Source organism: Vulpes lagopus, chromosome 1 (genome assembly GCF_018345385.1).
Source record: "Vulpes lagopus strain Blue_001 chromosome 1, ASM1834538v1, whole genome shotgun sequence".
NCBI classification, from domain to species: Eukaryota; Metazoa; Chordata; class Mammalia; order Carnivora; family Canidae; genus Vulpes; species Vulpes lagopus.
The window spans coordinates 180,606,419-180,617,779 of NC_054824.1; the positions used below are offsets into that span (position 1 = coordinate 180,606,419).

Sequence of the window (11,361 nt, forward strand, 5' to 3'; positions counted from 1 at the left end):
TCCTGCCCTGCCCTTGACTATCATGAGGTCATCTGGGTTCAATGGGCATGGTGGAATTAGTCCTGTTTTTGAGGCAGACTTGATGGAAAGGCTGTGAGTAGTGGGGAAGGAACAGCGGATGTTTTGTTTTCCCCAAAGGAATGCAGACCTCTGGGGCCCTAGAGACATTCCCTCTAGGAATGTCTTCATTCCCAATTAATGGCTAAGTAAAGGCTGAGGGAGAATAATGCCATGAGGTGCACAGGGTATGCAAAGTCCTCTTCTGTGTTTTCTCAGATAGGCCAGGCACATCACTGGGTCTTCCAGTCAGGGCCTGGACTAAGGTGAGGAAGTGGTGTACTTCCCCTGGGCATAAAACCTGAGGGGTTGCCAAATAACTCCCGTAATCAGGATTAAGTATTTTAATGCAGTATTTTTTTAAAATGGAAATTAATGCAAAAAGATAATGAACAAAACAGCAAAGTTTCAGTAAGAACAAAATCAAAACTATTTTAGAACTCAGCCCCATCTTCTATTAAGCAAAATGGCACCTGAAGAGTGCAACTTAGAAGTCAAGCTTATCAATAGGAAATTCGCTAAGCCAAAAGAAACAGCAAATATACGCCTTGTAGGTATACTTTCACTAAAGATGTTATCAACAAGACTCACCTGTCTTCTTCTTCAGGTTTAATTTCTCTCTGTTAAAATGTTTTGAGATGGGTGTTGTCATCTTTTTTGTTTTTTTAAGAGCTGATGTTTTGGATTCCACAGGAGAAAAATGGATTCTTTTGATTTCTTGTATCTCTGAATGTCCTGTAGCTGTAATTCTAACGTTTGCATCTTCCCTGTCTCCCTCACTCCTTCTTTTACGGGCAATTAACGTGGTCTTTGAGGGAGGAGTTACTACAATTTTATAACTCTTAGGTTTACTGAATACTGGATCTATAACTGGAAGACAAGATTGAAAATCATCTTTCTCTTTTGTATTATCTGTTACTTTTTCAAACTCACCTGCTACACTGTTGAGACATCTTTTTGCCTTTGGTTTATTAGTCTCCTTTTGGTTTTCTCTGGTACAATTGGATTTCCTTTTAGTAATGGTAGCAGAAAGTATTGGGCGTCTTGTAAGTTTATCCTGGCTGCAACTAGAAATATCCTGCATTGCAGAAAATTTAGGTCGATTTTTTGTAAAACTGTAACAATCTGACTTCATTTCTAAAGCTCTGTGTTCTTCAAAAGTAGCTTTGGGAGATTTTGAACTCTGACATTCAGGAATACAAGGTAAAATTCCATTTGTTCTCGGATCTTGAGACTGTGAGAACTGAGAATTTTTATTTGAGGATAATGATAATTTACATGTTTGCTGATATATACATGTATATGCCATATTATCTTTTACAAATTGATTTGGGGATAGAATTGGATTAATTGGCTCAGATTCTAGATTCTGATTAAGTCCATAATTATCATTTATGAAAGAATCAGGACTTAAGATTTTCCGGTAATTTTCATGCACACTTTTTGATTCCAAATGCAAAGGCATTGAATTATCTTTCATAAGTATATTTGATGAAAGACACGTCACTACCTCTAGCTCATTATTAGCTGCACAGCTGTTACTTACAAAGGAATCTGGACTTAGAAAATTTCCTTGGCTTTGTGTAATGTTCAAAGTGGAAGAAGAGGGTGGGGTAAGAATAAGTTTACAGTTCTCTTCAGTTTGGTCATTAGTATTATTTGTGGAGTTAAAGGAAGCTTCATTAACAACTTTCTCACTAAAACTAAAATCTTCCAAAATGCTGGCATCTTCTACTTTCAACAGGTCCCCGTTTTCACGTGCATGAAGAGATATGTAAGTTGTAGATCGACGTACAGAAAGAGGCAAGGAAGTCTCACCATGGCATTCTTTGAAAATAGGACTAATAGGTGATATTGGTATTTTATTTTCTTCAAGGATTAAAGAATTGTTTTCTGTTGGGGAACAGCCTTCATTCATATCCAAATTTTCACAAGCTTGTAGTGGGTTCCTAACTCTGTCAGCTTTTTGTGAAACACAAAATGTTTTGTTAACATTTTGAACAGAGGAAATCCTCTTATTATTTGAAGAGGCTGACATTTTCTTCTTCTTAATCGTACCCCAAAGACTCCTCTGTAAAAAATAAGTAAAACATACAGATTAAGTTGATAGTTATTGAATTATTACCTTTATATTAGCAATATTATGCATTTTACTTCAAAACTCATCAAAATAGTCTTTTGGAGGAGCTAAGATGTCAGAGTAGTAGGGGGACCCTATGCTTGCCTTGTCTCTCAAAATACAGCTAGATACATGTCAATCATTCTTGAACACCCAAGAAATTGATCTGAGGGTTGAGAAACAAACTGTACACCTGGAGGATGAAAAGGGGTCACATGGTGGAAGATAAGAGGTAAGGAGATATGATTTGGAGGAGAAAATAATCACAAGTGCTGTGGAGAGGAAGGAGTTCTGATCACAGACAGAGGACCAAGTGAGTGAGCAAGAGAGACACACACATCAGTGTACAGGGGATTGTACAAGAAAAACAGTTCCCCAAAACCATTGAATGGGAAAATGAGAGGGGCTGATTATCACAATTTTTTATAAGTAGCAGAACTCAAAGCCTGAAGTTTTTAGAAGTCTGTGCCATCCCCAGGGTGGAGCCTGACAGGCATAGTGGTACTCCTGTAGAGAAAGGCAGAGGCTCAGGAGAGGACAGCATGGTCTGAGGATCCCCTGGGCCGTACTGGGAGTGTGCACCCCTTCTTGGAGTGCGTTTAGGAGAGGTGGCACTGCCTCACAGGGGACAAAAGAGCTGGCAGGTGTGATTGAGCTGCCCCGTTCATTACCACAGGCACAGAGGGACCTGCCGAGGGCCTAATGTGGATGCTGGCTTTTTGCTGTGCTTTACCATCAACTCCAAGCCTGTGTATGTTCATGTGACTGTCCTCCTGGGACAAACTGGCACCATCCACAGCATGGCAAAACCTTCGCCAGAGGATCAGCATGGGGCCATGTGCACTGGGTCCCTAAAATTTGGTTTCTGAAACACAGGTGATGTGCTAAGATAAAACAGGAGCACAGTGCCACCAGGTGGGCGACAGCTCAGATACAGACAGGGTGAAGGCAGGGATCTGATGGAATCCTGAGACACACAAGGGGAGATCGTCTGCTCTTTTGAGAGCTTCCTGAACAGCAGCCAGCGTGATCTCCTGTCTCTGGGGAGGAGGGAGGGGGGTGACACTATTTTTATTCCCTGCCCATCAGCAGGAATGGACTTCAGTTAGCAACACAGCGCCCACAATGGAGCCTTGAGCTGCTTACACCCAGCCCCATGGCCCTGTGCTCTGAAGGTACTTCTGAACTAGAGCAAGTATGCCTGGAGCTAGAGCAGCAGCGAGCCCCTCCCTCAAAGGCCAGGACCCTCCCCTCCGCATGCATCAAGTCTACTGACCATAGCGTGCTGCAAAACTTCAGCTCTACTGGATATTGGATCTTGCCTCTTTGAACACAGCAAAACACCCTGTTAAAACTCACCACACTCTGGACAAGGTCCAAACACTCCCCACTGCAGGCAAGGAGAAACTCTGCAGAGGACTGACCTGAGGGAAAGAGCAGCCAAAACACAGCAGCAGAATGCACACAGCATACACCAGAAACACTTCCTGAAATGCCAGGCCCTGGTCATTTCTGTGACTTCGTCTTAATAAAGCCATTACTCTCAGGGGCAGGAAACCTAACAGGCTTTCCTAACACACAGAAGATAGAGATCCAGGGAAAATGCCAAGACAGAGAAATTCATCCCAAAAGAAAGAAGAAAAGGTCATAGCCACAGATCTAACTGAAACAGATATAAAGAGACTGAATCAGAATTTAAAACAATAATCATAAGGATACTAGCTGGGCTTGAGAAAAGCATAGAAGACCCCATGGAGGCCCTTACCACAGAGATAAAAGACTTAAAAACTAGTTAAGCTGAAATAAATATTACTATAACCAAGATGTGAAACCAACTGGATATAATGGCCACAAGGATGGAAGAAGCAGAGGAATGAGTAAGTGATATAGAAGATAAAATTATGGGAAATAATGAAGCTGGAAAAAAAAGAGGGAAAGAAAAATACTGGATCACAAACATAGACACAGGAAACTCAGCAACTCCGTGAAGTGTAGTAACATTTGTATCATAGGACTCTCAGAAGAAGAGATGGAAAAAAGGGGCAGAAAGTTTATTTGAGGGAATTATAGCTGAAAACTTCCCTAATCTGGGAAAAGAAACAAACATCTAAATCCAAGAGGCACAAACATCTAAATCCAACTCTCAAAAGCAAGCCAACAATAAAACATATTGTAGTAAAATGTGCAAAATACAGACATAAGAAAAACATCCTGAGAGCAACAAGGGAAAAGAAATCCTTAACTTACAAGGAAGACAAGTCAGGTTAGCAGCTGATATATCCACAGATCCTGGCAGGCCAGAAGCAAGTGGCATGATATATTCAATGTGTGAATGGAAAAAATATGCAGCCAAGAACACTTTAACCAGCAAGGCTGTCATTCAGAATAGAAGGAGAGATAAAGAGTTTCCCAGACAAACAAAAACTAAAGGAATTCGTGACCAGCTCTACAAAAAAATATGAAAAGAGATTCTTTGAATGGGAAAGACAGAACAAAAGCAACAAAGACTAGAAAAGAACAGAGAAATCTCCAGAAACAACTTTACAGGTATGACAATAGCACTAAATTCATATTTATCAATAATCACCCTGAATGTAAATGGACTAAATGCTCCAATCAAAAGACAAAGGGTATCAGAATGGATAAAAAAATAAGATGCACCTACATGCTGGAGAGACTCACTTTAGACCTAAAGATACCTCAGACTGAAAGTGAAGGGATAGAGAACCATTTATCATGCTAATGACCATCAAAAGAAAGCTGGGGCAGCCATCCTTATATCAGACAAACGATTTTAAACCAAAGGCGGTAACAAGAGATGAAGAAGGGCACTATATCATAACATAGGGATCTATCCAACAAGATCTAACAATTTTAAATATTTATGTTTCCAATTTCAGAGCACCTAAATATATAAAACAATTAATAACAAACCTTAAGGAAACTCATTGATAATAATATGATAATAGGAGGAGACTTTAACATCTGACTCACCTAAGCAGAAGAACAACAAGGAAACGACTTTGAATGACATACTGAAACAGATGGACTTAACAGATCTATTCAGAATGTTTCATCCTAAAGCAGCTGAATACAAAGTCTTTTAGAGTGCACATGAAACATTCTCCAGAATAGATCACATATCAGATTTCAAAAAGTACAAAAAGATTGAGATCATACCATGCATATTTTCTGAAACTTTAAGTCAACCATAAGAAAACATTTGGAAAGACCACATACATGGAGTTGTTAAAGAGCATCTACTAAAGAATGAATGGGTCAACCAGGAAATTAAAGAAGAGATAAAGAGATACATGGAAACAAATGAAAATTAAAATATGATAGTCCAAAACTTTTGGAATGGAGCTAAAGTGGTCATAAGAGGGAAGTATACAACAATGTAGGCCTACCTCAAGAAACAATAAAAATCCAAATATACAATCTTATCTTACACCTAAAGGAGCTAGAATAGGAAAAGCAAAGTCTAAAGACAGCAGAAGTAGAGAAATAATAAAGATTAGGGCAGAAATAAATGATACAGGGGGGAAAAAAAGACATCAGTGAAACTAGGAGCTGGTTTTTTTTTTTTTTTTTTTTTTTTAAGAATTAAATTGATAACCCTCTAGCGAGACTTATCAGAGAGAAAAGAGGAAAGGTCTCAAGTAAATGAAAGCATGAATGAAAGAGGACAGATTATAACCAACACCACAGAAATACAAACAATTAGAATAGTATGAAAAATTACATGCTAAAAAATTGGGCAATCTGGAAGAAATGGAGAAATTCCTAGAAACATACATAACACCAAAACTGAAATATGAAGACAGAAAATTTGAACAGACTCATAACCAGCAAAGATTGAATCAGGAATCAAAAATCTCCCAACAAACAAAAGTCCAGGGCCAGATGGCTTCCAGGGGAATTTTACCAAATAGTTAAAAGAAGAGTTAATATCCATTCTTCCCAAACTGTTTTAAAAAAATCGAAATGGAAAGTAAACTTCCAAAGTCATTCTATCAGGCCAGCATTACTTTGATTCCCAAAACAAAGACCTCACTAAAAAGGAAAATTACTGATCAACGTACCTGATGAACATGGTCGCAAAATTCTCAACAAGATACTAGTAAATCAAATCCAGCAGTACATTAAAAGAATCCTTCATTGCAATCAAGTGGGATTTTTTTTCCCCCTGGGTTGCAAGGGTGGTTCAATATTCACAAATCAACGTGATACACATTAATAAAAGAAAGGATCAGAACCATATGATCCTCTCAATAGATACAAGAAAAGCATCTAACAAAGTACAGCATCCATTCTTATCCTCTAAGGAGAAAAACTGAGAGCTTTTCCTCTGAGGTCCCAAGACAGAGCCCCAAGACAGGGATGTCTACTCTAACCACTTTTATTTAACATAGTACTAGAAGTCTTAGCCTCAGCAATCAGACAAGAAAAAGAAAAAAAAAGGCATTCAAATCAGCAAGGAAGAAGTCTTTCACTATGTGCAGATGATATGATACACCATGTAGAAAACCTGAGAGATTCCACCAAAAACCTGCTAGAACTAATAAACAAATTAAAGTTGTAGGATATAAAATAAACATACAAAAATCTGTTGCATTTCTATACAACAATAAAGAAACAGCAGAAAGAGAAATCAAGGAATCAATCCCACTTAAAATTCACCAAAACCCATAACTAGGAATAAACCTAATCAAAGAAGTAAAGATCTCTCCTCTGAAAACTATAGAACGCTTATGAAAGATATTGAGGATGACACACAGAAATGGAAAAACATTCCATGCTCATGGATTGGAAGAACAAATTTTGTTAAAATGTCTATACCAGTCAAAGAAATCTACACATTTAATACAATCCCTATCAAAAATCATTAGTATTTTTCACCGAGCTAAAGCAAACAATCCTAATATTTGTATGGAACCACAAAAGACCCCAAATAGCCAAAACAATCTTGAAAAAGGAAAGCAAAGCTGGAGGCATCACAATTCTGGACTTCAAGGGATATTATAAAGCTGTAGTCTTAATTAAGACAGTATGGTACTGGCACAAAAACAGACATACAGATCAGTAGAACAGAAGAGAAAACCCAGAAATGGACCCACAAATATGGTCAACTAATCTTTGACAAAGCAGGAAAGAATATACAATGGAAAAAAGTCTCTTCAACAAATGGTGTTGGAAAACTGGACAGTCACATGCAGAAGAATGAAACAGGACCACTTTCTTACACCACACAGAAAAATAAATTCAAAACAGATGAAAGACCTAAATGTGAGACAGGAAACCATCAAAATCCTAAAGGAAAACACAGGCAGTGACCTCTTTGACATCAGATGTAGCAACAACTATTGTTTTACCAGACACATCTCTTTTTTTTTTTTTTTAAGATTTTATTCATTCATTAGAGACAGAGAGAAAGAGAGAGAGAGAGAGAGAGAGGCAGAAACACAGGCAGAGGGAGAAGCAGCTCTATGCAGGGAACCCAACGTGGGACTTGATCTCGGGTCTCCAGGATTACACCCTGGGCTGAAGGCGGCGCTAAACCACTAAGCCCACTAGACACATCTCTGAAGGCAAGAGAAAGGCAAAAATGAACCACTGGGACCTCATTAAGATAAAAAGCTTCTGCACAGTGAAGGAAACAGTCAACGAAAGTAAAAGGAAACGTAAGGAATGGAAGATGTTTGCAAATGGCATATCTGATAAAAGGTTAGTATCCAAAATCTATAAAGAACTTACCAAACTCAACACCCAAAGAACAAATTATCCAATCAGGAAATGGGCAGAAGACACGAACAGACATTTGTCCAAAGAAGATGCTCAACATCACTCATCATCAGAGAAATACAAATCAAAGCCATGATGAGATATCACCTCACACCTGTCAGAATGGCTACAATTAACTCAGGAAGCAACAGATGTTGGCTAGGTTGCAGAGAAAGGGGAACCTTCTTATACTGTTGATGGGTATGCAAACTGGTGCAGCCACTCTGGGAAACAGTATGGAGGTTCCTCAAAAAGTTAAAAATAGAACCACTCTCCCACCTGGCAATTGTATTATTGGGTATTATTATTGTACCCACAGGATACAAAAATACTGATTCAAAGAGGCATATGCACCCCAAAGTTTATGGTAGCATTATCAACAATAGCAAAATTATCAGACAAGCCCAAATGTCCATTGACGGATAAATGGATGAAAAAGAGGGAGATCTATATCTATATATCTACACACACAATGGAATATTAGTCATCAAAAAGAATATCATGCCATTTGCAACGAGGTGGATGGAGCTAGAGTGTATTATGCTAAGGGAAATATGTCAGTGACAGAAAGACAGACACCATATGATTTCAGTCATATGTGGAGTTTAAGAAACAAAACAGATGAACATAGGAGAAGAGAGAAAAAAAAGAGGGAGACAAACCTTAAGAGACTCTTAACTCTAGGGAACAAACTGAGGGCTGCTGGAGAGGAGAAGGGTGGTAGATGGGTTAAATGGGTGATGGGTATTGAGGAGGCCACTTGTGATGAGCACTGGGTATTGTATGTAAATAACAAATCATTAAATTCTGCTCCCGAAACCAATATTACACTATATGTTAACTAACTAGAATTTAAATAAAAGCCTGAAACAAAGACTTCTCAAAGTTTTTACACGTTATTTTCTTAGAGTAAACCACAGGATGATTAAAACTTATTACCTTTTTCTTTTTCTGCTCTTCTGCATTTCCTAGTAATATAGCTTGGTGTTTCAGAACATCATTTACAAGAAATGTCACAGTCTCTCTTACTCGGCCTTCTTTTAATGGTGTCCAGTTAACAGAAATAACAATTTTTTCTTCAGGCTATAATCAAAGAACACATTTCAAATGAGTATACAAATAGCGATGCATAATGTCAAAACATATTATATACAGTTTAGAATACAGTAGGGGATTAATAATTGTTAGTCACCAATACTCTATACTGTAACAACATTCAACAAGCCAAAAATTTTTTTCTAAGTTCATTGTAAGGAAAAAAGCCACTAGGTGGCTTAACAAGTTTCAACAAGAAAATAGAATTATAATAAAATCTTAACTGCACCAACACTCCATAGCCTGGCAGCAATCAGATGGAAAACCCCCTCAATGACAAAACAAACTCTGTGTCCATTGGTTTTCAGGGGAAGAAAAAAAAAAAAAAAAAAAAGACAAGTTTTGTTTTAAAGTAGAAGCCATAAAACATCATAAGCAGCTAGTTTTAAAAAACAGTTTAGAAAAGTGAACTTTTACTCTGCAAAACGGCAAATTCTAACAAGATAAATCGAAAACCCATAAAACAACTTTAGACCACATAACAAAAGAAATAAAAAAGTATTACACAGATAGAGAAAAAAAATCTGTATCTTCCCATAGAAGGAAAAGCAGGCATTCCCTAAGTAGAGGAGACAGCGTAACCACTGCTGGCACACAAGTCGGTGGACCTCGAGACCTTAGGATGCAGTTGTACAAACAGACAATCTCAGCTAATGGTTTATTTTCACACTTTCAAAGGTTCTCAATGGGAAGCCCGCAGCAGCCAAATCCTCTAGCTCTTGGTGGGAGGGATGGAAACATTACTAGGGCCAATGCCAACGCAGGAAAGCCACGCAGGTTGGTCTTGAAACAACCGTTGCAGAATCGAATCTGATTCATCATTAAGACTACACTATAGCAAAGGAGGGGGGGAAAGGGTCAAAATAGTAAAGCGTCATGCATTCCCCTTCCTCCACCCCATGCTTGTTGGGGGGGGGGAAAAAAAAACAACCCCAAAACCAAACAAACCCTGAACAGGTGCTTTCTCTCTCTCTCTTTTTTTTTTTAACTATGGACCCATTCAGCCAAGACAGCTCAGCATTTCACCTGCATTAAGTAGTTACTCCGACTACTTTGGAGTCGGCTTCCCGGATACATATGGAAACTAAAACGCATATAATGATGACTGAGAGGAAGCAATGTACTTTTTTTTTTTTTTTTTTTAAAGCTGCTCTAGGGGATCCCTGGGTGGCTCAGCGGTTTAGCACCTGCCTTCGGCCGGGGGCGTGACCCTGGAGACCCGGGATGGAGTCCCACATTGGCTCTTTGCATGGGGCCTGCTTCTCTGCCTCTATGTCTCTGCCTCTCTTCTGTGTCTCGCACGCATGCATAAATAATAAATAAATAAATAAGTAAATAAATAAATAAATAAATAAATAAATAAATAAAACTAAAAGCTGCTCTAATCCAGGCGCTCCTGGCGATCCTAACAGTAGACAGAGCATCAATTCTAGAACTGCAAAAGTCGGCCGCAACGCCTTAAGCCTACTAGAAACGCTATTTGGGGGAGGTCTCCCGAGAGGCCGGCAGCTCAGCTGGCAGCTCACCTGGCACCCGCAGGGCTGCCCCCGCCCCCCCCCCCGGCTCGCCCCGCCCACCACCCACCTGCAGCTGGAAGCGGCGCGGAGAGACGCTGAAGCCCTGCTGCGCGGCGGGGGCGCCGCAGACCTCCACCCGGGCGGCCTCGGCGTTGGGGTTGTGCAGGAGCAGGGGCAGCGTCCGCGAGCCTCCCAGGCGCACGTCTCCGAAGCAGAGGAAGGGCGACCTGCAGAAGTGGCTGAGAGACAGGACGGGCGGGGACGCCGCCGCCGCCTCCCCGGCCGCCGGCCTCGGCCCGGAGGGGCTCACCTCCCAGCTTCGCCCGGCCCGCCGGGTCGCCATGGCAGCGTCCAGACGCCGCCGGAGGTGCTGGCGCCGCTCCCGCGAGGCTGCTGCGCAGCGGGGACCCCGGCCGGGGCGTCTCGGAGCGGACTCGCCCCCTCTCGTGTCCAGTCGCCGACGCGCCACGGAACACACGCTCGGGCCGCCAGTCACAGTCACAAACCCCAGAGGGGCGCGGGTAACCTCGGTTTAAACGCGTCGCCTCCACCAATGAGCGCGCTCGGGCGCCGCCCACCTCCGCGCGGGGCCAATCAGCGGGCAGCAGGCGCCAGCCAATGGGACGCCGGCGCCTCATTTAAACGGTTAGACGGGCCCCCGTTGGCTCCGCGGGGGCGGGGGCGGGGGCGGGACCGGACTCCACCCCGAAGCCCGAGCTGCAGCCTCGAGATTCGCTTTTTCTTATTTGCAAACAGGCTGAGCTAAAGGCAAGAGAGCAACAGCATTTA

At 41.1% G+C, this 11,361-nt stretch overlaps 1 protein-coding gene across 4 annotated transcripts in view; it reads right to left on the minus strand.

Moving 5' to 3' along the window:
• The window catches only part of ASPM (assembly factor for spindle microtubules), a 69,107-nt gene extending 58,058 nt beyond the window's left edge, over positions 1 to 11,049 (minus strand). For 3 of the 4 annotated variants that reach the window (XM_041743686.1, XM_041743853.1, XM_041743773.1), the window contains exons 1-3: positions 10,640 to 11,049; positions 8,900 to 9,043; positions 649 to 2,128 (exon numbers count right to left, since the gene is read on the minus strand). In XM_041743686.1, coding sequence (XP_041599620.1) covers positions 649 to 2,128; positions 8,900 to 9,043; positions 10,640 to 10,915 — 1,900 coding nt within the window. In that variant the 5' untranslated portion in view covers positions 10,916 to 11,049. The remainder of the gene's footprint in view (positions 1 to 648; positions 2,129 to 8,899; positions 9,044 to 10,639) is intronic. The other variant, XM_041743933.1, reaches the window with a different exon arrangement.
• Between the last annotated feature and the right edge of the window lie 312 nt (positions 11,050 to 11,361).